The following is a 27,337-nucleotide window of genomic DNA, read 5'->3' as shown; positions in this document are numbered from 1 at the left end:
ACGAGGACCATGATGCCACTTGCCATTTCACTGTGATTTTCTTCATTTGTGCCTGTATGTGACAGATGGATTTTGAGAGAGGACAAGTGGATCCATTGGCTTCAGTAATTTTGCCTCCAAATTTACTTGACAATTTAAGTCCAGAAGATTTTGCACTAGTTAGAAGAGCTCAGTTTACTTTCTTCAACAAAACTGGACTTTTCCAGGTGAGTGTTCATTAAATTATCATTTTTCTCTAATTTCAAATGAAGTTTCTTTGCCTAAAAGTAAAAATTAAAATTCCTTTGAAAGATGTCATCAGTTATATAAAAATCCATCTACTGTATTTTGAATCTGTTTTAATTTCATATATACATATATTTTTAATTTCATATATTTTATTTCAGAAAATATTCCTCTTAACTCTATATATTTATTCCAATTTTAAAAATAATTGCTAGGCTAAGACTTGCATGATGTGATTGAAAATTAAGTTATGAAAGAAGTTATTATTTATTATTTATCACTGCCTTTGTTCTCCAGTCTTTTAGGCTTGTAGAATTAAAGCATTTGTGCACCAAAAGGAAAGGATTTTTTTTTTTTCAGTTCAGCAGGAAGTACTGTTTACATAACAAACAGCATTCCTGGCTTTAATCATTTTTCCCATTAGTATTTCAAGTGTCCTTTGGCCTTCTCATATCCGCAGGGTAGGATGGTATTGTGCTGAACACATATTATCATTTTTATTGGCACCAGTTCTAGATACGACAAGGTTTAGTGCCAGAAATCCCTGGTGACCTTGGGTTGCCTTTATGAAGACAACTCCATCTGGAGCAGTCTGGCTGAGTCCTCTCATAGATAGAAAAGTTATCAGTTAAATTCAAGATACCGGTGTGTATCCAGCAATATGAGCTGTGTGGGAGAACATTGCAAATCTCAGGCCCATTGTTTCTGGTGTGGCCACCTTATAAATCATATATGGCCACCTATGTTAGAAGGGGAAGAAAATGGCTGGCATATTCCTATAATCCCAGGACTTGGGAGACTGAGGTAGGAAGATCACCTGGTCAAGGTCAGCCTAGGTTACATAATAAGACTGTCTCAAAAAAAAAATTAGCATTGTAGCTAGTAAGTAATTCAAAATAAGTTTTTAAATATTTTATTTTTATTTATTTATATGAGAGAGAAAGAGACGGAGAGACAGAATGAATGGGCATGCCATTTTATAGTTAAGAGTACATACAAGAACAAAAGAAAAAGTACATACAGTAATCTTTAAAAAAAAAATTTATTTGTTTATTTGCTTTAGAGAGGGGGAAGAGAGAGAGGAAGAAGTAGAGAGTGAGAGAGAAATCAAGAATGAGTGCACCAGGGCCTCTAGCCACTGAAAACAAACTCCAGTCACATGCACCACCTTGTGCATCTGCCTTTATGTGGGTCAAGGGAATCAAACCTGGGCCTTTAGGCTTCACAGGCAAGTGCTTTAACCGCTAAGCCATCTCTCCACCCCCAGCAATCTATTTTCTTAAGTTATTGTAATTCAAAGTGAATAGCAATGTCACCATTGAAAGTGACACTAGAGTATGTAAGAAGAGGCATAAAATGCGACTGGTAAAGGCAAGGAGGTTCTAGTCAGAGGAAAGTTTGCCCTGTGGGAAGGATGTATGATAATGGAATGGTCAGGATCTGTTGATGTCTGGTTCTAAATCTCCACATCGTTTTTCCTTCTCATGCGGCATCTACTAATCAAAGTTGTTATTGAGAGGCATAACCAGGAGCTGGGGAGCTGGCTCAGCATTAAGAGGGCTTGCTGCTTCAGCATAAGGGCATTGCAGGCAGGCTCAATGGTAACCAAGTTGGACTTCCCAGACCCCTGGTTAAAAGCTAAGCGTGAACCGGGTGCAGTGGCACACGCCTTTAATACCAGCACTCAGGAGGCAGAGGTAGGAGGACTGCTGTGAGTTTGAGGCCACCATGAGACTACATGGTGAATTCCAGGTCAGCCTGGGCTACAGTGAGACCCTACCTTGAAAAACAAAACAAAACAAAAATGGTGAGCATACCACGTATAGCTGTAATGCCAGTCTGTGTGGTCAGGGAGGGTAGTTGATTGGGGAATCACGGGGGCTCATTAATGGACAGAAGCTCCCAGTTTGAGGAAGAGACCCCAATTCAAGGAAAGAAATGTGAGAATGAGTGATAAGTAAAAACAAAGCCAAAAACAAAAACAAAATCCAGATATTCTCTTCTGGTCCCTGTACACATGTGCAGGGGATGCATAAATCTGCGTATCTATGCACTTACATGCATATGCCATGCATCATACACACGCCATGCATTACACAGCACACATTACACACATTACACACCATTCAACACACACTACACATTACATACCATGCAACACAGACAGAACACACACTTAACACACACTACAATTAAACACCACACAACCACACACACGTAACACATTACATATTACATACCACACGCTCTCCCATCATGTACACCACACACAGCACATATTACACATCACATACATGCACACAAAGAATTGTATTTAGGGTTCCTAAAGTCAACTTATAACATAGTAAAAAGTATATATGTTCCATGATACTCTTTTAACACTATGGGCAAGATATGAGTGTTTTTAATAAAAGGCGATGTGTTACCAGCCCATAGATAGCCTTCTCAATAGTGTACAATACAATAAAAAGCTGGATTTTGGATTCTGAATTTTATCTGGAATTGAAGAAATTATACAGCTATTCTCAAAGTAAGCTGTGAAATGGAGAGAAATTTAGATTTGACAAGAAACACATGGGGTAAGAGGCAGAGAACAAGAAAGTCAGCCTGTTGCTCCAACCATTTTGAAGTACAAATTCTCTGACTTGATTTTATGTCCTACTGATGTTGGAAATCTGTGGTTGCTGGCAAGAATAAAATCAGAGAAAGCAGGCGTTTGGGATGAGAAGTTACACAATACATTCACATTTATATGCTAGTAAACATGCAAGGCTTATCGGCATGGATGTAAAAGGTAAATTGGTTTGTGTTTTTTCGTACCATATTTGTTTCATATTTCTGTAAGGGGAACAACTTCATCTATATTCTGGAGTAAGGAAATGATCTAATTGTTTCACAGATTTTTATGAGTTTATATTATTTATGAGTTGTATTGTTTCAGACGTTAATCAGCTGGCATCCATCAATGTGACGACGAATGGGGTTGCATGAACATTGCCTTATAATATTGGCTCATACTGTCCTGTCGATGTATTTATTCTAATAAGGGAAATAGCACAGCTCCTTCAGGAAAGGCAGCAACTGGAAGTTATAAACAGGATGTTCTAGAATTGAAGTCCTTAAGTATAAAAATTGCTGACGGTTTGCTTGTTCTCAAGCACGGAAACCAAGTCAGAGAGCTCGTCTAACCAAGGCACTTGATTTCTCCTTTTCTTTCAAAGGACGTAGGACCCCAGAGGAAAACCTTAGTGAGCTACGTGATGGCGTGCAGTATTGGAAACATTACCATCCAGGATCTGAAAGATCCTGTTCAGATTAAAATCAAACACACAAGAACTCAGGTGAGAAAAGGCTAGGAATAGCAGTTGAACAGGGCAAACATTTTCATAGAATTGTAAAATGATGGCACATTTCAGGAAGAGGAAAAAATATCAGTCTTCCAGAAAGGAGGGCCACTGGGTCCATAGTGAGGTAGTATCAGCCTTGGTTTATCTTCCCTGCTGGGGAGTCAGACTTGCCTGGATCTCAAGAATCACAATAGAAAGAAAAGTGAAGAAGGCCACCATTGTGCTCCCCCCCACCTCTCTCTCTCTCTCTCTCTCTCTCTCTCTCTCTCTCTCTCTCTCTCTCTCTCTTTCCCTCCCTCCCTCCCTCCCTCCCTCCCTCCCTCCCTCCCTCTCTCTCTCTCTCTCTCTCTCTCTCTCTCTAATGTTCATTTGTGGATGTGTGCATGCATGCCAGGGCATTCATATGGAGGTCAGAGACAAACCTCCAAGATGTTGGTCTTCTCTTTCCACCTTATTTGAAACAGGGTCTCTCTTACTGTTGGTTGACGCTGTGAAGGTCACCCTAAGTAACCCATGAGCTTCGGGATTTCTCCTGACTCCACCTCCCATTGCATTAGGTCTGGTGGATCACAGTTGTGCTAGGCGTTACATGGGTGCTGGGGATCCACACTGTGGACATGAGGTTTGTGTAACAAGTGCCTTGAACTGCTGAGCCATCTCCCAGATACTTGAGGCACACACTGTTAGGAAAGACTTGGGCTGTTTCAGGCACATTGACATAATTGCAGTTCCAACCTTCACCATTAGGAATTTGGGCTGTTTCTTTTTAAAAATATTTATTTGTGGGCAGGAGTACAAAGATGTCCTGCTACCAAGATGAATGTGCCCCCTTTTCTCTGAATTTACATGGCTACAGGGGAATTGAACCCAAGCAGAGAAGTTTTTCAACCAAGTAAGCACTTTTAACTGTTGATCCATCTCCCCAGCCCTCTCTGTTTTTTTTTTTTTAATTAGTTATATACACAGTGTGTATACAGCCATGATGTTGGTACCATTGTTAGCCTCCTCGCTGTCCTCCCCTCTCCACAAGGACCCTCCTCAGTGGGGAATATGTAGGGTTAGCCACCAATTATGGGTAAGAGGCAATGTCTCTGTGCATATTGACCCAACTTGTAGCTATAACAATCTTTCCGGCCCCTCTTCTGCAAGTTTCCCTGGCCCACTCCCAAGACTTCATCATTGAAGTAGACCTCTCTGTGTTTTTTTTAAAGACATTTTTTTTATTATTTTTATTTATTTATTTATTTATTGAGACAGAGAGAGGGAGAGAGAGAGACAGAGAGTAAGTGAGAATGGGCACACCAGGGTCTCTAGCCACTGCAAATGAACACCAGACGCATGTGCCACCATGTGCATCTGGCTTACGTGGGACCTGGAGAATTGAACCTGGGTCCCTAGGCTTTGCAGGCAAATGCCTCAACTGCTAAGTCATCTCTCCAGCCCCTCTCTGTGTTTTTAAAGCCCTGGAGGAAGCAGGTGAGGGTAGTTAAGAGATTAGCAGTTGCTTCAAATCTTGGCAATCTCTTACTCCATCCCCCTTGCTGCTATCATCTGCTGCAACAAGATGAGGACTTGTATTGTCCTCGATGACTCAGGAACCAGTTTCTGTCTTCTGTAAAGCATTACTAGTCATAGTTTTGATGCTTTAGCCAGGCAGGAGTTTAGCAGGCTGAAAAGGGCTAAGGACTGCAGTTGAGTCATCAATGAAATCACCCTCTTTTGTCACAAACACTTCGATACCTGGGTCTATCCTTTGCTGTTGTTTGTTTCAGCCCCTTTATCCATAAAGGAACATTTTTTTCTCCCTTGATAAAACATAGTTAACCAATATTTTCATGATAATCTTTTTTTTTTTTTTTTTTTTTTGATTTTCAAGGTAGGGTCTCACTTTAGTTTAGGCTGACCTGGAATTCTCTATGTAGTTTCAGGGTGGCCTTTGTCATAATCTTTTTTTTTAATATGTGTTTTATTAATTTATTTGAGAGAGAGAGGGGGGAGGGAGGGAGGGAAAGAGGAAGGGAGGGAGGGAGGCAGAATAGGCACACCAAGGCCTCTAGCCACTGCATGTGCCCCTTGTGCATCTCGCTCACATGGGACCTGAGAATCGAACCGGGGTCCTTTAGCTTTTCAGGCATGCACCTTATCCGCTAAGCAATCTCTCCAGCCCATCATAATCATTTTTAAGTAAATATTTCAGTGGCATTAAGTATCGTCCTATTGTACCATTCATCTCCTGAACTTCTTTATCTTCCCCAATTCAAACTGTCTCCAATAAACATTGATTCCCTGTTTGTACCATCTAAGAACTTCTGCCCCCCTCTGTTCTCTTTCCTGAATTACTAATTTGATTCCTCTAATGGCCTCATAGAAAGACATTATTTGTTCTTTAGTACTGGCTTAATTCACTTGGTATAATGTCTTCAAAATTCACCTGTGTTATAGCATGTGTCAGAAAGTCTTCCCTTTTTAAAGCTGGATAATATCCCAGTGCAGGCATGTATCAGATTTTCCTTCCCTATTCATCCATCATTGTGCACTACAGATTCATTTTGCAGATAATGATACCAAGTGTGAGTATGCTACTATCTCTTGAGTGCCTTTTGAATTTATATATGTATATTCTTAGACAAAGGGGAATTTTGAAGAAATTATCAATGTTATAGTGTAAAGCACTTGGTTAAATGCAAAGAATGAGGATGGACTCAGTACGTACTGATGGGCCATACATAGTACCTTATAAAAACATGGGTACAATCTTGCCTAAGGTAAGACTTTGTCGATCCCACTAGACTGCTGACATTCTCAGCCAATTCTGGGTAACCCAATGCTGATCTGTTTCTTTGTAAAGCGCTCTGTTGTCACAGTTCCATGATGGCTTCTAAGTTACTTAAAATCCAGTTTTACATGTTCATTCTTATGTTAATGTAGGAAGTACATCATCCCATCTGCGCCTTCTGGGATCTGAACAAAAACAGTAAGTTTTAAAATATTGGTGGTCTTAATATAGCTCACAACTGAATTGTCAACATTGTCAGACTTTCCCACTTCCTTTCATTCAACCCGAGAGCCTAAATGTGAGGACAGTTGAGAGGCACAGTTTCACTTAGATTGCTTAGGAAATCAATTCTAATTTTTATATCTATTTAGTCACTGCAAGAGTGGGTCGATGTGACTCTTTTTAAAATGAAACGATCTCTTTGATTTTGGTCATTTGTGCAACACAATTCACAGTTTTATTGTGGCCATTTGTAGCCTGTACTTGATCTCATGCTTTCAGCCCTCATCTGAGGAGATCATTTGATATACACAAGGTATACTGTTTGACATCCAAGTTCCAGACAAATTATGAGGTGGGTGGACAAGCTTACTAAAGAAAGATAAACACAGGAATGATTATAGGGGACATGGATTTCTTCACACAAACACACACAAAAGAACAGCTTCCAAAATGACATTGAGCAATCTAGACAGGAAGGGAAAATTGAGGAATAAACAAACCATTAGGCATAAGGTGTGGAAAAGCCTAAGGGGAAGTATGGGCTGAAACCTCTTGTGTCTGTGCCTCCAAGTTGCCATCTCTTGGGTGTCCTCAGTGGTGTTCTGTGGTCATGTCCATTCTGGTGTCCTACAGGCTACTTTGTTGATGAGAAATAAGAGTCCAAATATGGACAAGATCTCATTTATTTGTCACTTCTTATTAAAGCTATGTTTTGTTGGTTTTTGTTTCATCTACACATTTTTGAAATCCTGATTTACTGGTACATGTTTGGAAATGTCACTTTGTTCCTTTAACATATGATTCAAATAAACTGAACCATCTTACACCAGAAAAGCACATAGGATGGTTTCAAACCCTCACTCACTTATCACCACGATAACCACTGTGAACATAAGAGCCTGTTCTAAGAATGCAGACCTCCTTTATTCTTCTGTCTTCACAAAATGTAGATTGGTGCTAGAATTTTAAAAAAAATTGTGTTGGTTTCAGAGAGTTCAGTGGCATATAACATATTTTGAAAAAGAATGCTCTTTTTGTAGAAGTTTATTTTAACTTTTGTTAAATAATAAACTTGAACATTTGCAGAACCTCTGTGGTATTTTAGGAGAGCACAGTTTGGCACCACTGAGTAGATAATTTAAAACTGCCAGCCCAGAACTAACATTCCATGGTTCCAAGAATTGAATTTATTCTCCAAGTCGGGAGCGCTCAGAATAATACACGTGTTACCTATAAGGCAGAAGAAGGGCTTATCCATCATAGAGATGATACTGGCTTACTGTTGTTTGGCCACTCATTGTTGATTCCTTCTACAGAAAGTTTCGGAGGGTGGAACTCCTCGGGGTGTGTTGTGCACAGAGATTCAGATGCAAGTGAGACCATCTGCTTATGTAACCACTTCACTCACTTCGGAGTCCTCATGGTAGGGGAGTTCCTTAGCTCATTTTGTTCGGATGTGGTATAATTTCAGAAGGCATGCTTCTTTTGTGTGAGCTCCTTTTTAGGATATATACTTTAGGACTTATTTCTTAACACCATCTATCTGTACCCTGAATCTTGATCATTTTTTTTCCTTCTTTGACGTTTTATAGACAATTTTCATACATATGGACAATACACTATGATCCTAATTGTTTCTCACCACCTTGATTCTTAAGGAAGCACCCATTGAGTAGAGCTCACATATTAAAACATAGGAAAATAATACTTATCATATTAGCAGTAACAAGAGTTAATTTCTGAACCACAGGAAAATCCCAGTGAACCCCCTGAGTTAAGAGAGTCAGTGTGACAGAGAGGGCAGGAAATTTCAAAGAATATAGTGTAGGTTGGAAGAAAGCTATCAATACTTTTCTTCCTTATCATTTAATGTGTTTAACTGTCACATTGTTTTATTTATTTATTTATTTATTTATTTGCAAGCAAAGAGTGTGGGGCAAGAGAGAGGGGGGAAGAGAGAGAAAGGGATAGAGACATGGAATAGGCACACAAGGGCTTCCTACCACTGCAAACTCCAGGTACATGTGCCTCTTTGTGGCATCTGGCTTTTGTAGATACTGGGGAACTGAGTCCAGGCCATCAGGCTTTGCAAGCAGAGTGCCTTTACTGCTGAGCCATCTCCCTAGCCCTTGGCCATGACTGTGTACCAGATCTTATTCCAGTGATCCCTTAAGACTGCAGTATGTCTAGGACAAGTAGTAAATTGAGTCAGTGACATTAGTCCTGCAGGAAAAACTACACCCATGAGATTTCTCTCACTTTGAGGATTCTATACAATGCTTCCCTTCTTTCTTGCTTCCTCTTTTTGCATGCCATGCCTTTTTATCTCATTGGCCAATACACTCAAGAGTCTTGTTAGACTTAACTGGCATGAGCATTTTATTTATCCCATTCAATCTTCAAGACCCACCTCATGTCCAAGGGCCTGTTAGAATCCTCCTTAGGCCAAGGCACTTTGTCTAGTGTGTTGTAAGTACCATCCCATTATCCACTCATCAGACTGCATCATTGCCATTGCTTTAGTTTCTATGAAGGTCTCAACTATCTTTGTTTTCTCATTGAAGATGGGTGTAATGGGAGTTAAACCATGAAGCTTTTCTAGTCACAGTCACGGGTATGAGGTTGTATTTATATGCTCCCTTCAATCTTATACCCTTCTTCCTGTGGGACCTGGGAGGAAGCAAAGAGGAACTGTGGGATGTAGTATTTGGCTCCCAAACTACTTACTTGGCCTGCGTAGATGGCCATTGTCAAGTGGCGGTTCTGCAAGTTGTAATTTTCCTGACAACCCTTGGACATTGGGGGGATAAGAACTAGTCATTGAAGAAAGCGATGGATCACAGAACACAACTTTTTAATGTTCTGAAAAAAATTTTTTTTTCTTTACTCGCACAGCATTAAAAATTACACTTAAACTGTGCTGTTGTCCCTAATTGATTTTTTTTAAAATTATGTTTCCTTCTACCTTATCTTTTCTTAAAAATTAACAGCAGGAATATTTTCTAAAAATGTTTACTTGTGCCAGGCGTGGTGGCGCACGCCTTTAATCCCAGCACTTGGGAGGCAGAGGTAGAAGGATCGCCGTGAGTTCAAGGCCACCCTGAGACTACAGAGTTAATTCCAGGTCAGCCTGGACCAGAGTGAGACCCTACCTCAAAAAAAATTTACTTGTATGATAACTTATTCAGGTATATAAGCCTTAGTTTAATTTATATTGTAGATAGTTTACATGTGTGTTTGAAAATGATTGCTATAAGTCTAGTAGTAGGTAATAGTAACAAAATTGACTTATTAGAAATGATGTATGTACAAGATTTTGGTTACTCAGTACTTTGGTCAGTTTCTTCATACATTATTTACATTTTATTATGGGCTTATAAATACTTATTGCTTTTTCTATTACCCTCTAGTTAAACAGTTACTTTTACATATACAGAGATATGCATTTTAGTATTTCCATTTTCCATCTTGGCTACTTTGTTAAGACTATAAAACTGGAAAAAAATTTTCCCAAATTTATCCTTTCTGGCAATGTGTCCATATCCTTTCAACTCTTCCAGTCCACTAGCACTTTAGTCTGAGTTTTTCTTGAGTTACAGACCTATGTAAGATTTGAGCACTTGTGAAAGTGTTTTGAATTTTCCCATGATATATTTACCCAAATTTTATTTTATAAATATAAATGTGTAAAGAATTTCATGTCCTCTGCTGCATTTCTCTGTAGTCAAAATGACATATATTTTAACATTAGTGCATTTCCATGTTGACTAATTCACAAGGATAAATATTTTTATTTTATTCATTCTCTAAATATACAAAATTACTTGAAAATTATGTCTTGATAATTATCAGTGTACAACTTAATTTAATTTTACCTCAAGTTCTGGATTTAATTGCAAACCATTTGTGTTACCTAGATAGAAATGTGTGGATTTTTTTTTTTTTTTCCCAAGAGGTAATGACACATCTCTTGGAGATACATAAGAACTGATTCACTGCTATGGTCTAGGCAGCCTGCAGTAACTGTGCCAGATAAGCACCTTTTCTGAAGTCCAGTAGCACTGGCATGAACTCCATGTGGTATGAGTGACCCATGTCACCTTGTTTCTTGAGGTGTTTCTTTTTTTTTTTTTTTTAATTTATTTATTTCTTTATTTGAGAGCGACAGACACAGAGAGAAAGACAGATAGAGGGAGAGAGAGAATGGGCGCGCCAGGGCTTCCAGCCTCTGCAAACGAACTCCAGACGCATGCGCCCCCTTGTGCATCTGGCTAACATGGGACCTGGGGAACTGAGCCTCGAACCGGGGTCCTTAGGCTTCACAGGCAAGCGCTTAACCGCTAAGACATCTCTCCAGCCCTTGAGGTGTTTCTTGAGGATGTTGAAAAGGGTAACATTCCTCTGATTTGGACCCCATCTCTGATGATTTCCACGACATTGTACATTTGTCAGTGTTGCAAAGGTACTGGACTTATTCCTTTCTGCATCTGTCCTAAGTGGATCCAATTCCTGTTCCTTCATTGCACACATACAGAAATGCCACTTCCTCAAGACTATGAGGAAGAAATACATTCCCTGATATTTGGTACAAATTAAAGAAAATTGTCATCTAGAAGGAAAACACAAACTTTCCCCATAAGACCAATATATTAGGGAATTGCTTGTCCTAGTAGGATTCGTTGATTGGTATTATCTCAAGATTTATTACTCCCTCTATTTTAAGTGGAAAAGGTAAATTTTCTACCAGATCCATAGTTTGCAAGTATGTCTCAGCACATTAGGATATATATTTCATGTTCACACAATGGAAAATGTTTGCTTTTTTTTCTCTCTGTCAATCTTAGCACTCTGAGTTGCATCCTTGCAGATCTATGAAGATTAAAAAATAAAAATAACTAGACCCGAGATCTCTTGGTGGCTTTTCCTTTACAAACAAACAAACAAGCAAATAAATAAATAAAGAAAAACAATACCCCACCATATATACACCAAGCTTTGAAATACCATAGAGACACAACACCCCACTTATAGCTAGACAATCACAGCATGAGGTTCTGACCATCCACTGAGCCAGACAGTCATAGCACAAAGTTCTGGTCATGTAGTAGCTAAGCATGTCACCCAGCAATGAATTTCAGAGCCTAAGGGTTTGGCCATGACAGAATAATGGCATTGTTTATACTCCCGCCCCTTGTCTCTGTAGAAATAAGCCTGACCATTAATTTATCATATAAGGAGTCACATCTTACTCAGCTTGTTAGGAGGGCCAGTGGTTTCATGCTTCTGGCTATACTGGGGTGCAAAGAGCTTAGACAAGATGATAACAGATGTGATAATGTTGTCTTCTCCTTATATTGACCTGCAAGAGTCCAATGAGTGATATTTCAGTGTTGATAGATACTGTTGCTTTTAACCCCCAAGACTGAGCTATTCTCATGTTAACAGTAGACTTTATAGTGACACAAAACCCGATTCTCATGGAAGAAAAGGTTTTACAGCTGCCTCCCATGTTTTGTTAGGACCTTCCAAGGAGTGCCTCACAGATGGATGGAAGAGACACCAAAGTCCTCACCTTCATCACATACATCGGCTGTGGAGTATCTGCAATTTTTTCAGCAGCAACCCTCCTCACATATGTTGCTTTTGAGTAAGTATTTTTCCATCCGCCAAACCCAGTGCTAACTACTTCAAATGTGCATTTGAAAATTGCCTTGGCTTTTCAAACCAGTGATACAGTTTATGAATCATGCTGGGTGGTTCATGTTTCATTGCTCAGGTTTCTCAGAAGATGAAACAACATGAATTTTCCAGTTCAAGGAACTTAACTGAGAGTGACTGTATTTCTGTTTATACAATCAATTCAAACCTAATCTAGTAGGAATCATTAACATTTAAGTCAATAAAAACTGCATTAGGAAATATGAAGACATTTGCTTCACAAATCCTACAAAATCATCCATGAAATTACTGTTTTTTTGGTTTTTGTTTTTTTAAGAAAAGGGAATCTTTTTGGGGGGTGGGGGTTCAAGGTAGAATCTCTCTCTAGCTCAAGCTGACCTGGAATTCACCCTGTAGTCTCAGGGTGGCCTCGAACTCATGGGGATCCTCCTTCCTCTGCCTCCCGAGTGCTGTCATTAAAGACATACATCACCACACCCGGCTAGAAAGGGAAATCTTTAACTCATTAAAAATCATAAAAAATAAAACAATTTTAGGGAAATTCGTTTTTCATGAAATATGCCTCTGGGATTTTATCCAGATTAAAAAATATTCTGTGAGCCAGGCATTAAGGCTCATACTTCTAATTGCAATACACATCAGGTTGTGGCAGGGGGATTGCCATGAGTTTCCAGGCCAGCCAGGATTTTAATGTGAGATCTTGACTCAAAAAAAAAAATTTTTTTTTATCAATCTGTGAAAACCAGCTGAGAACTACAAACAACTAGAAATCATTCTGAAATAAAAAAAACACTTTAGAAGTCTTCATATCTTGTCAAATCGACATTAATATCTTTATCCCTCTAGCAGGCAGATCCATGCCATTGTAACGGGGCTGCCTAACCTACCTGACCTATAGAAGACGTATGGTGATCCCTGTACATTACTTTATGTACTGTATTACTTTGCACATGCAGCCGTTTTCTCCCTCCTTAGGAAATTACGAAGGGATTATCCCTCCAAAATCCTGATGAACCTGAGCTCAGCCCTGCTTTTCCTGAATCTCATCTTCCTCCTGGATGGCTGGATCACCTCCTTTGACGTGGTCGCCCTCTGCACAGCTGTTGCTGCCCTGTTGCATTTCTTCCTCCTGGCTACATTCACCTGGATGGGGCTGGAAGCCATCCACATGTACATCGCCCTCGTCAAGGTTTTTAACACCTACATCCACCGGTATATCCTGAAGTTCTGCATCATCGGCTGGGGTAAGCCTTCTGAAATTTTCTGTTTGGTTGTTCACACAAGAAAAGGAAAACCTCTTTTTTTTTTTTTTTTTTTTTAACCATAGTACTATGGCAAAATTGTGACTAGCATGCATTATATACGCATAGCTGGAGAAAGGGACATCATCATTGCTGTGTTCTTAAACACACACACACACACACACACACACACACACACACACACACACACAGTCTCTTCAATAGCACTCACTACTTTCAGAAGTAAAGGAAAAATCCTTAGCCCCTGAGTCACCGCAAACTCATTTCCTGAGCCCAGCGCCAGCCCACCCAAGTCTGAAGAAGCAGCTGGCAGTCCAGGATGCTGCCACACACACAGGCCAGCAGGAGCTCCCGGCCCTGCTCATCCCTGGACACAGGCCCGGGCTCTGAAAGCCATGGAAAGAATGTTCTTTTTGCCTTTGCCACCAAGATACTTACAGACTTCTTGCCTTGAACTTGTTACCTTGAACCCTTGATCAGCTGTAGAACAGTCACGTGAGCGTTTTTGGCACCTCCCAGTATGTGGGTTTCATGTCGGGTAATTAGACCTCTCTCACAAATCTAAAAATGGCTCGAAACATCCCCAAGATGTCCCACCCAGCCCCCTCAGGAAATTACAAAGGCATCTTTTGTGCAACTGGGGTGGCACACATAAACTCACTTGGTGTCTTACTGATTCCCTGGAGAGAAAAAAAATATAAAGATATTATGCCCCTGTTCTCAAGCCTTCACTGTTTTTTACTAAAGCCTTCGCACAATAACAGAGAAACAAGCTTCAGTTGCCTTGTCTCTGCACTCTGGCAGCCTAATGTGGCATCACAAGCGAAACCACATTCAGGAGAATTAGGTCTGGACGCTCTCGTAGGTAGACTAAGCCAACAGAATACTCAAGTATCTGTCATTGGAGAGTAGGTTTAGATTGTTGCCAACAGGAGTTGGAGGTTTCATACCAAATGGGGGATTTTACTGTTGGTTTTCACCAAGGAAGTAGCCCCATTCTAAGAAGTTTGGGTCTGTGATCTGAAAGGTCTTATTTCCTTTCCTTGCTTGTCATGAAAACCCTCTGATAAGCGGGCCCAAAGTCTTCAGGATGCGGTCAGTCAATGGCATGGTCTTTTTACAACAGGTTTGCCTGCGGTGGTGGTGTCGATTATTTTAGCCAGCAGAAAACAAAAGGAAGTGTATGGAAAAGAAAGTTATGGGAAAGAACAAGGGGATGAATTGTAAGTAATGCACATTTGAGGGGTGGAGGCGTTTATGGTGGGCTCTGTGCTTCATTTACAGAAGTTTGGTTTAAGTTGCTATCCTGGTAGAAATGCTCAGACTTTAAGTTCTTTGCGTATCCGGGGGCCCTAGCCAAGGTCTGCTACTACCTGGTGATCATTTCCATGCTCTGAGACGCCTTCCTGCGTGAACACAGCACTGTGTCCTCTGGGGAGCTCAAAAGCTTGAGTTACTGTCTTCTACCCTCAGAAAACCCATTCTATTTGAGGAGATTTCATAATAATCCTTCCCACCTCCTCTATCCCACACACATCTGCAAGGGAGTTAAATAGCAATGCCAGATAGTGACTGATTCAATGTCAATATGAGTGTTTTACAGAGAATGGAGAGAGTGATTTCCTGCTGAATTTGGAAAACTCCCTCCCAGACCACAAGGTCATTGAAATTTTCATAGTATTTAAGAAATTCATTCTCACATAGCTTGTCAAACACACTGTAGATCCTCAGTATTTATTGATTAGAAAAATTACTGAATGAGCAATAACTTTTTTTTTTTATTTGTGTGTTTTCATGTATAAGGCATGTGTGGACGTGTGTGCAGAGGTCAGAGGAGAACTTTTGGGTTGACTCTCACCTGTCTACAATATTGGAGACACACTTGATTCTCATTCTGCTATTATATGCTGGACTCACCTCAAGCTTCTGGAAAATTCTCCTATCTCTGCCTCCTGTCACTCCATCACCCCATCAACAGCAATATGGTGGTATTACAGAAGCCTGCCCTCACTTCTGGCTTTTTATGCATGATTATGGGGTTAAAATGAGGTTCTCCAGCTTGAGCAACAAACACTTTATCTTATGAGCCATAAGGAGTTCCAGCCTGTAACGAGTTCTCTTTTCAAGTGAAACCTGTAACACCACATAGATAGATAGCTACCATTTTTATATTCAATCATTGTTTAACATATATTCGTGGCATTGGAGATAATGTCTCAGTGGTTATGGTGCTTGTCTCCAAAGCCTAACAACCTGGATTGGATTCCCCAGTACCTATGTAAATCAGGATACACAAAGTGATACATGTATCTGGAGTTTGTTTGCAGTGGCTAGAGGCCCTGACCCGCCCATTTTCTCTTTCTCCTTTTATCTTTCTCTCTCTCTCTCTTGGCTTGCAATTTAAAAACTATATATAATAAAAGAATGTAGTGCTTCCTTCATGGCCTTCCCTTCCTTTATATTTCTAAAGCAGTACTGAAGAACTCAACAAGCTCTAAAGTAAGATGTTGAGTTTATATAAAAACTTTTAGCCCGGCATGGTGGCTCACACCTTTAATCCCAGCATTTGGGAGGCAGAGGTTGGAGTATCACTGTGAGTTCAAGGCCAACCTGACACTACAGAGTGAATTCCAGGTCAGCCTGGGCTACAGTGAGACCCAACACTTGAAACCCTGTCTCCCCCCCCAAAAAAAGGAACTGGGCTGGAGAGATGGCTTAGTGGTTAAGGTGATTGCTTGTGAAGCTTAAGGACTCAGGATCAATTCCACAGTACCCATGTAAGCCAGATGCACAAGGTAGCACCTGCATCTGGAATTGTCTTGCAATGGCTGTAGGCTCTGCCATGCCCATTCTCTCTCTATCTGCCTCTTTCTCTCTCTAATAAATAAGTTAAGTTAAAAAAAATTTAAAAGCATTTTAGGATCTTTGGAGGGGCTTCCACATATAAAAATAAGTTAATATCAGGGACAGATGCATTTTTCTGGAGACATTAATAATTTGCTAAAATTGAACTCAATAAGCTTTAAATAAAATTTTCCCTTGGTCAATTATTATTACAGTTCTATTTAGTAAATTGCTGCACCTTCAATAAATATCATTCATTGAGCATTTACTACATTCTAGGAATTGTGTTAGCTTTTGTGATCCAAAGATATTCAAAACAGCATTTCCCAAGCAGAGATTATGTTCCAGAATGGAATATTCCAGAATGATAGCCATTTATGCTAGAACTTGCAGATGAATTTAATTATGTCAAATAAGTTAGTGCATTGTAAAGATTCCTAAGGATTTGCAAGGATAAATTAGGTATTAGAGAGTCTGAAATTGTGTTACTTACCAACTTAACCCATACTATACAACTTAGCAAACTTTTAAATTTTCTTTCGTGTAGTTTCTTATTTGTATTTTATTCTAAAAATCAAATATATCCTTCACGTTCTCAATAAGGATGTTATGTAATTAGCATAAACCTGTAATTGTGCATAAGGAGAATGTCTACATGACCCTCACAACTCTATATGGTCTTGCTGCAATGAGATCAGTTATATAAAGAGTCATTGTTTCGTCAACTTTAATGAAGTCCCTGTCCAGTGTGGCAAAGGGTTAGAAATTAGCTACTCACAGTTGATAAGAAACATGTATGCAGGTAACCACTGGCATTGATTTTGAGGCTAAAAATGTTAGGAACAACAACTGCATTTCTCCTGGACTTTCTTTCATGGATATAAGATGACTCATGCAATACCATAGCACATTTCATCTTTTCTTTTCTTTTTTTGAGGTAGTATTTTTATTTATTTATTTTTATTAGTTTTGTATTCAGCAAATACAGGCAGTTTGGTACCATTATTAGGCTCATCCTTGGCCTACCCCTTCCCCATTGGCCCCTCCTGGTTGAGGTATATGGGTCATGCATTGTGGGGTTAGCCCACAGTTATTGGTACAGTGAGGTAGCATTTTTTACACTAGCTCAGGCTAACCTGAAACTGACTCTGTAGTTCCAGGCTGAACTCAAACTCACAGCGAGCCTCCTATCTCTGCCTCTTGAGCACTGGGATTAAAGATGTGGGCTACAACACCTGGCTTCATTTCATTTTTGAATCAGAAAGAGGAAATAAGGGCCTTGAAATCTATCACAAATAGATCACCCAAAACTTTCTTTGCAGGCTTTTGCCCCCATATTATTTTGAATGACAGTATTATATGGTCACCTCTTGACAAGAAGGGAGAGTGAAATTGAGTGCTGAAATGTCCCATTCTTAGAGTAAGAACAACATTCAAGAGAAAAGGATGTTAGTGTGGTTTGGAGAAAATCAACTAAACATGTTCTCAGACCAAGTCAGAATCCATCAACAGCTACCTTATTTGAGTTTTACTGTTGACCTAAATAACTAGATATTACGGTGATGGCCATTTAAAACCAAGCAAACACAAAACCACCTATGAAAAGATCAAAGAAGGAGCTGAGGTCCAAGGAAGTAAGCTGTCTTTCCAGAGGTGTTTGGGAGAGAAATCTACAAGTCATCCAAACCAAGCCAAGGAAAGTTGTAAGCAAACAGGACATAGTAGTAAACATTTTCTTTTCTTTCTTATGTCTTCTTTCTTTCTAAGCTGCTGGATCCAGGACCCAGTGGTGTTTTACGTGAGCTGTGCTGGGTACTTTGGAGTCATGTTCTTCCTGAATGTCGCCATGTTTGTCGTGGTGATGGTGCAGATCTGTGGGAGGAACGGCAAGAGAAGCAACCGGACCTTGAGAGAAGAGGTGTTAAGGAACCTGCGCAGTGTGGTTAGCCTGACCTTCCTGCTGGGAATGACATGGGGTTTTGCTTTCTTTGCCTGGGGGCCCTTAAATCTCCCATTCATGTACCTGTTTGCCATCTTCAATTCATTACAAGGTAAGACAAATAGGGCCTGAACTGCTGATTTCTAGTTTTATCATATTTGCCATTTTCCTTTGGACAGAGGATAGTCGTTTCCATCATTATTTGTAGGGATGAACATAGTTACAGGCACAAGGAAACATCCATGGAAAAGGTCTCAAGGGACTGCGGACATGGCTCAGTGAATAACAAGCACTTGCTACACAATGCTGAGTCCAGATCCTTAGTATCCATATAAAAAGCGGGAAACTGTAGCAGGCTCTAGAATCCCAGCACACCTACAAAGAGAAGGGAGCTACAGTCAGTGTTCCATGAAACTTGTGCACAGAGAGGTGCATGAGGAGAGACCTTGCCTCAAAATGAGGTAGAAAGTGAGAACCGACCCAAAAGCTGTCCTCTGACCTCCACACATGTACTATGGCATGAATGTCACCCCATTCACAAACGTGTATACATGTGCGCTTGTGCATGGATACACACACACACACGTGCACACACACACACACACACATACACACACACACATAAATAAAAAGGTCCAAAATATTTATAGAGGTAGAGTGTTAAATTCAGACATTTATTTATTTATTTTTATTAATTAGTTTTGTACTCGGTGAATACAGTCAAGTTGGTACCATTGTTAGACTCATCCACGTCTTCCCCCTGGCCCCTCCTTGTTGAGGTATATGGGTCATGAATTGTGGACTTAGCCCACAGTTATGGGTAGGAGAAATGCCTCTGTATATCATGACCCAACGTGTGGCTCTGACATTCTTTCTGTCCCCCTCTTCCCCAAAATTTCTCTGAGCCATGATGGGTTCATTTTTGATCTGCTTCAGTGATGAGGTGTTGGGGGACTTTGGGTCTCTGGATCTCTGATTTGGTAGGAATTGATTGTTCTCTGTGTCGATCTCCTTCCACCCTTGTGCTGGTACCCTGTTCACCAAGTAAACAGCACCCTTGCTTGTTTCGCCAAACTAAGAAAAATTCAGACATTTTTAGTAACCTATCTGAAACATTTACAACAATGCTTGGTAGGCAGTTCATACACTGAGCGTGAAAGAAAACGGCAGTGTAACATGCTCAGAGCCCAGCCAGAAGATTGAAGGGAGGTGTAGAGAACCTCTGTCTTCTTTGCAGTTCAGCTCAGTATTGATGCTCTTCATGGAAACCTGCATAGACTAAAAATGATTTACACTCCACATAGACAGAAGCAGTTCACCTTGCCTGCTTAGCTCTTTGGATTTCAAAATGAATACCAGTTCCATTTCAAAAACCCTTCTCTTTCCGTGAGATACAACAATCATTTCAATGTTCCAAACTTGCCATTGACTTGTTCTGGACAAAAACATAAACTCTCTTCAAGGAGCTTACAATCTGATTCGCAACCTTTATACCCTAGTATTCTGTAAATGGATTTCTTATGTAAATTGGTTTTTTTTTTTTGAAAATTGAACAGTATTCTATTTTGGGGGAGTGGTTTTGAGGATTCAGCCTAAGGCTTGATGTATGGTAGGCAAATGTTCTGCCTGTGAGCTGCATTCATAGTCTCTCCATGGCATTCCTTATGATATTGGATATATTCGGTATTGTTGATACAACTCCCTTAATGTTCAGAAGCACTATGAGGTCAACATGTCAACTGAGAGTAAATGACGAAATCTGAAATAGCTCTGTGTGTGTTACTGTGTAGCATACACCGGCCTCAAACTTGTTACCCTCCTACTTTAATCATCCCTGAGTACTTGGATTATAGGCATATACTGCCACAACCTATAGAATCTGGGATATTTTTCAGCAGAGCAGTACAGAAGCTACTGGTCACACAATCACGGGGTGTGGAAGGGGGGGAGCATCTAACTCATCCTGGGCTGGAAAGCAGGTTTGTGCTATTGGCAAATGAGAAATGGGGCACACCATTGGGTGTACCTCTGCTGACATGTCCTGAGGAAAATCCATGGCTACCTGCAGGAAAGCATAATTCACTGCTTGTACCTCTTCATCATCTTCTAACTTGTAAACTGAAAAAAGAAATTGCCACAAAGTAAACTCTTAGTGGTTGTTTGTTAAATAAATGATTGCTAGATGAAGGGAGGGGAAGGTCTGGGGCATGGCTTAAATCCAGTCCAAGACTCCTTTGGCATAAATATTCATTAATTCAGCAAATTTATTCATGCTCACTCTCCTATAACAGACAAAATATATGGGCTTATTATCATTAGTAAGTAGGATAATGAGCCTCAAGTGTGTCTCCAAGAGTTAGACACTGAGCTTGTGCCTGTGAGAGTACAGCTCCACTGGGTTCCAGCTCCGTAAAGGGAATATTCCTCTATTTAATCTCTTCTATAATACACTACATACAAGCGCCTAACTAAATATTGACAAAAGTGTCCATTCGCATTAGAAATTCCATGGTTTTATATTTCAGGATCGCACATGAAAGGCCCAGTGACCTGGCAGCCCAACCTTGGTTTTGCTGTTAGAGTTTCCTGGCAGTGTCAGTAAACTTCAGCAGCTACAGTCGTCTGTGCAGCTCTGTTTCCATTAATGAGACTTGGGATGTTTTATTTTTCCCAGCATGGGTCTCCTGTCAAGAGGGAAAAATGTTGTAAACCATCAGCAAGTCAGCGTTCTCCATAAATCACTGACTTTTAATACTGGTTCTAAATTATAAAAATTCAGAACAGATTTCTGTACATCCCAAGATAACTAAAGCACCTCCTAAGAAGTTTTAAATTCAAAGACACAGATACAGAGGGTGGAAGTCTACTGACAATTGCTTAACCAGCCAGGCTATACAAAAGCTCCTTGGGATGCTATGGAAAGTTACTTAATGGTTTTTATTAGTGAGTTCTTGTCTGAACCTCCCACAGGAGGCTTTGTTGTTAGAAGTCTGTGTTTTATTGAAAGAAGTGTGCAGATCTGGGTGTGGTGGTGAGTGTCTATAATTCCAGCACTTGGTAGACAGAGGCAAGAAAATGACTTTGAGGCCAGCCTGAATTACATGGAAAGACCCTACTTCAACAACAAAACATATATAGAATTTAGAAGTAGTGAATCAAACAATGTCCTATCTATTCTTTTTCTTTCTGATGTTCAGCAAAACAGACTTTACTTGGTCTTTTTGCTTTGTGGAGTAGATATTTGAAGAGACAAATATTAACCTTTTACCCAAATGCATCACCATCTAAAAAATATCATATGGTGTTGGAATCATATGATGGGAAGAAGCATGATTTCAAAGCTTAAATTTGAAGAATCACTAGGAAGCAACAAGGGAAAAGGGATGTGGTAAAAAGAATATTTCAGGTATAAGGCAATTCACAAGAGAAAAGGGGAAGTCTTTGAAAGGTGTTTGACATGTGGAATGATGTGACCCAATGTGCAGTTTCAAAAGATGAATGACATATTGGACATAGTGTAGAGGTGGGATGAGAGAAATCCATATATATATACAGATCCATATGTGTGTGTGTGTGTGTGTGTGTGTGTGTGTAGGGGGGAGGGACTGCTACTGTGGTGTTATATAAGGTGTGGTGATATAGGGAAGTTGGAGAAATGTGAACAGTCAAAAGAATTTTAGAAAGAAAGTATCTATAAGAACTCTTATTTTCCAGAGTGATTAGGAAAGGGGTTATCTTTAAATGTCACATTATAAACAAATGTGTATCCACTATAAGAAAAATAATGCCTAATGATTTAGAATATAAACAGTATGCTAAAACATAAAACTTTATTAAACTTAATCTTTTATATTTAGGGTTGAAGGCCTAAAACTTAATAAGTTCTTTATTATACTGCCTTTTATTATAATGCCTCCAGCTACCATTACAGTTTCCACATAGCCCCTGGAACAACAGCAGTTGTTTGAGTGAGTCTGGTGACCTGTGATGTTAGGATGCATTGTCAGAGGAAATACTTATCAGCTTCTTTTCATACTTATTGTTTTAAAATTCAGTTAAAAAATATTAAAATTTCCATTCAACTTTTTTGAGAATTCTTATATGTAGGTGTATATATATGTATAAACATATATACACCTATAATTACATGATATATAATTTTCCATAGTCTAGAGATCAAATTTTTACATAGGTTTTTTTGTTTGTTTGTTTTTCAAGGTAGGGTTTTACTCTAGCCCAGGCTGGCCTGGAATTCACGATGGAGTCTCAGGGTGGCCTTGAACTCATAGTGATCCTCCTATCTCTACCTCCCAAGTACTGGAATTAAAGGCTTGTGCCCGGCTTACATGGGTTTTATATTTATACAATTTGTATTGATTTCACTAGACACTTTTCTATTACATTTTTACATATTTTATATACACAGCTATATAAATAGCTAAAATTACATTTGATGAATATCTGAAAATTTTTTATAGTATGTCTCTTTATAACTAAAATTTTATCAGATTAAATGAACAAAGTAACCAAATACAACCTGAAATCTACTGTATTGTTTTCTGATTTCCTTGGTATATTGCTTTTCTAAATTTATTTTACCCATTTCATATTATTAAGTTATATAATAACCATTTCATTGATTTTTACATGATTTAAATATAAATTACCCTTCTCTTAATATGGTAAAATTGTATCTACCTGTTTTTGTTATGTTTCTTCTTTTTCCGGGAAGAAACTGGTAGATCATTGTATTAAGACTTCAATTTTTTTGTCAAAAGGATACAACTTCAGAAAATTGCATGCAAATTGGTATGTAAGAAAGAGCACATGTTTGCCGTAACAGCATTATAATTTGCGTGCCTGAGAACATTAGATTATACCTAGCATTTCATCCTAAGGAAATAAATGTCACTTCTCTGTTTGCTAAGAAGATCTTGGCCAGGATCCTGTTGGACATTTATCTCTTAGTGATGTCACTTTTGCTCTTGTAGGACCACATTATCGCCAAGAGATGCAACAGGGCCATGGGGCTGCATGTTACACAAGTGGTGAACTGCATTTAAGACTATATATTTGGTTTGTTGGCCATGCATAAATCTTCATTACTATGGGTTGTCTGGCTTCTCAAACTTAACTCTCCTGACAAGATCATCAGGATGTAAAGTCTATCCCCAAACCAAGAATTTGTTCTTCAATAACCTTTTTCCAGAAACAGAAAACAATATTGATTAATATTCAAGCACAACCCAGGCCATCTTTTGTGTGGATTTCCAGGAGCATAATAAGCTGCCACTGGTCAGGTCTGCAGATAGAAACTACTCTGGAGGACACAGGATAGTATAAGTCTACTCATGAATCAGTTTGATACCATAAAGACACCCAGAGCAGCAGAAATCAGGTGTATGTGCAGAGTACATGTAGTTTACAAAGAACTTTCACACAACAACTTCGACTTGCTGGCATTGTTTCAGATGCTTGTAAGAGGATATCTTCTAAATTTTATAGATAAATCAAAGACCACGAAAGGTAATCACTTTTCCAAGATCAGTTTGGGTTTGACAACAAAATGTTTATAGTATACATGAAAATTTACCCAGCATCAGGGAAAAAGCTTAAACTGAAAACTAAACCAAATCATGTAACTGTTCTTTCTATTCTTTATTTCTAACTTGTTCACTGAGGAAGTGTAAGTCCACTTCCATCTTTAAGGCATTAGTTAATAGGCAGTTAGCAAAGCCATTTTAAGAACTATCATTAACATTATAATCCTATTGGCAAACTAAGCAAATTAAGTTCAATTAGGAGGTACACTATAATGAATATCAGCTAAGTCTCTCTTGCTCTGAAAACTGAAGTTGGAAGCTTCATGAACTCTTACATAAACACACACACAATGCACTTACTGGGTGGCTGCCAAGGTAAAGATGACCCACCTTTCAACCCCAGACACCTGAAACCACACCAAGTTGGCTGAAACATTGCATGCTGCAAGGAAATAAATTACTCATCTTTTGGCACTGCATTTTGTGCCATACAGAAATAATTTTGTGAAGGACGCCTTTGTAGTATGCAAGGAAGATTTTAATAATTTCCAAAGACAACCATAAACCCATAAAGATCCCAACCCAACAGCCAGCTGGATTTGTCTGAGTGACAGAAAGGCCTAGGAGCTGGGCAAAGGTTTGAAGGCAGATGACTTGCTCACTGTGGAGCTCAGCAGTCATTTAGATGGTTTCACCAAAAGTCTCATGCATAGCGTGCATAACCTCTTCTTCCAAAATATCTGGTTTGATTCTTCTCTTATTTTCCATCAACACTCCAGAACTACTCATGCCTACGGTGCCAGTCTCTCATGACAGCCTACCCAATTCCATGCCATATGCTTGAAGTCATTTATGTCTGCAGTATTTCTGCATGTTTACTGTTCAGGTTGAGGAAAATCAACTTAGGCTCTTTGGCCAAATTTGTGTGTATGTTTGTGTATGCACACATGCACACACATGTATGTTATGGTGTGTGTGTGTGTATGTATGGAGGTCAGAGGATAGCCTCAAGGTGTGGGTCTTCACTTTACATCTTATTTGAGACAAGGTCTCACTTATTTGCCACTGTGTGCACTGTAGACCAGGCTAGTTGACCTTCAAGCTTCCTGGATTCTCCTGACTCTGCCTCTCATTGCTGTGGATGTGCAGGGATTACAGATGTGTGCACCACTGTGTCCAGATTCCTCTCACTGGCTCTCTTTGTCCAAGTTTATGTGGATGACTCTTTGGAAAGCACCACTGTGGTCTTTGAAGGTGAAAGCACTCTAAGATTGTTGAAAGTAACCGTTTACAAGTCATGAAAGCATGACTATGAGTACTGCCTAGGATTTCACTCTATAATAACATCTAAGGGAGCTTTTTGGCTTTCATTTTTTTTATACTCAAGCCAACAATCTGAAAAACAGTTGGATGCTCATTTTATATTTGCTCCAGAAAGCCACACATTATTTCCTGAATCAAGCAAGGGAGGAAATTCTATGTGGGAGTCAAATTTCTATCCAAAACTTCCATTTTTTCCTAGTAAAGTAGCTCTATAGAGACCTAGATTAAAGGCAAATCCCTGTAATCCACATTCACCATGATGCTAATATTCAGAAATAGACTTGCATTGTGTAATGATGAATTCTGGGGTAAATGACAGGACCAATTATCCAAAACCACATCTACTCCTTGAGAATTTTGAAAATGTTTCTTACTCCCAAGTTCAGAGCACACCTTCTGCCCCTCACCATCTTCCCTCACTCTGTTTGCTGAAGGAACCTGTCCTGTCTTTCTTCAGGGTATGTGACAGGACAGTGTTCATCAATTTTGTTACCCTTGCAGTACCCATTGCATGTTTTGTGCCCCCTCCAGTCTGGTTAGAAATGCTGCTTGTTTAAAATGAGAGAATTGCCAAATTTACTGAGAATTAACAAATGCTGAATTCTGAGCTTACAGTGTTGTTTGAAATGAGATTATGTTCCAGGCTAATGAAAAATGGAAGTTGCAGAAGGCAGAGGTGAATGAGGGATTAGAGGGGCCAAGACTGTTAGAAATGTGACTGAAAGTTGCTTTAATATTTCAGTTTCCTAGCATGAAAAAAATTTCATATAGGTGAAATAAATACTTAAGGCAGTCATCAAGGCAAAGCTACTCTTACTAAGGGAGTCTGGCTTGGATTCCTCAGAGTAAAAGTTTTCCAGATTTCAATTCACCAAAAATGGACCATGAAGAGCTATTTTTTTAATTATTTTTTTAATCTTATGGATAGGAAGGTTTAATGAAATTAACACCCTCTTATAAAGAAATAAGAGTTCTAATTCTGAGTCCAGCCTTCTGGCTTTTAATTTTGGGAGGCATTGTGCCTTACTCCTTAAGTAAATAAAACTGAAGGAATCAGGAAGACTAAAGCCTGGTTTGTCTTTATCCCCACCACAGCATAAAGCTCTTCCAAGAGAGCTGGCAGCCTACTTTTCTTCAAGGTGGAATGCATATTCTCAAAGGGAAATATATCTTAGATAGAGAGCAAGATTAGGATGAAAAGTCAAACTGATACCTTTGAATGTAAACAAACTGGAAGTTTCATGATTTTAATTCTGCTTCTGGCACCACGAGGTATAAGTAGGTAGATGAAAACCTGGATGGTTAAGTGGGAATAGCCTTCTGTCTTCTCACTTTAGCTTCCAAATGCCCTTGGCTTTCTTGCCTCATTTTTAATAGTCCTTTGAAAAATTTTCAGAATCCCGATGTAGGGTCTGCCTCATTCCTCATGGCTATATTTTGAAAGAAAGATTTTTGTCCTGAAAGAATTTTAATAAAATATTTATTGCCAGATAGACTTAAACTCACCTAAAAAGTAGTCACCGTTTCTATGCATAACAAAATAACCTACTAGGAGGATCTCATTCTATCCAACATGGAAATGGATTCTCAAGGTAAAATAATTTGCCATATTTATGAAATAAATTAGTATTTTACAATTTAAGATAAACTCATTCATAAGAATTCTAACTTCTCATGATTAATGTCTAGTTTTACCTCATGACATCACAATTCACAATAGTTGATATATTTTATTCTAATTTATATACCAGTATCTCTGAAACTTATTTCTTACTCCAAGTTCAGAGCACACTCTCTGCCCCTTCCCATCTTCCCTCAATCTATTTGCTGAAGTATCGGTGCTCTCTTTCTCCAGGGTATGTGATACAGCAGAGTTTATCAATTTTGTCACCCTTGCATTCCCCTTGCAAGCTCATTGTCCCACATTGTAAGATTCTTCCTCCATTATGGTTAAAAATGCTGTTAGAAATGGACCATGAAGGGAAGTTTATTTATTTATTTATTTTTTAATCTTGTGGATAAGAAGGTTTAATGAAATTAGCACTAGCTTGTATAGAAGTAAGAGTTTTAATTTGAATTCTGTCTTCTGCCTTTCAACTTTTATGGACAATGTCCCTTACTCATTGGTTAATTAAAACTGAAGGAATGAGCAAGAGTAAGGCCCAGTTTATCTCCAT

General features: G+C 39.2%; 1 protein-coding gene across 4 annotated transcripts in view; it reads left to right on the top strand.

The window, feature by feature from the left end:
• The window catches only part of Adgrg6 (adhesion G protein-coupled receptor G6), a 136,395-nt gene that overhangs the window by 93,857 nt on the left and 15,201 nt on the right, over positions 1 to 27,337 (top strand). For all 4 annotated transcript variants that reach the window (XM_045158116.1, XM_045158114.1, XM_045158115.1 and 1 more), the window contains exons 14-21: positions 66 to 206; positions 3,447 to 3,566; positions 6,501 to 6,546; positions 7,887 to 7,993; positions 12,090 to 12,217; positions 13,225 to 13,493; positions 14,638 to 14,734; positions 18,123 to 18,406. In XM_045158116.1, the coding sequence (XP_045014051.1) occupies positions 66 to 206; positions 3,447 to 3,566; positions 6,501 to 6,546; positions 7,887 to 7,993; positions 12,090 to 12,217; positions 13,225 to 13,493; positions 14,638 to 14,734; positions 18,123 to 18,406 (1,192 nt within the window). The remainder of the gene's footprint in view (positions 1 to 65; positions 207 to 3,446; positions 3,567 to 6,500; positions 6,547 to 7,886; positions 7,994 to 12,089; positions 12,218 to 13,224; positions 13,494 to 14,637; positions 14,735 to 18,122; positions 18,407 to 27,337) is intronic.

This window comes from Jaculus jaculus, chromosome 9, assembly GCF_020740685.1.
Source record: "Jaculus jaculus isolate mJacJac1 chromosome 9, mJacJac1.mat.Y.cur, whole genome shotgun sequence".
Lineage (NCBI taxonomy): Eukaryota > Metazoa > Chordata > Mammalia > Rodentia > Dipodidae > Jaculus > Jaculus jaculus.
Note: the sequence above shows the minus strand (reverse complement) of the source record. Positions and strands in the feature narration are given on the sequence as shown.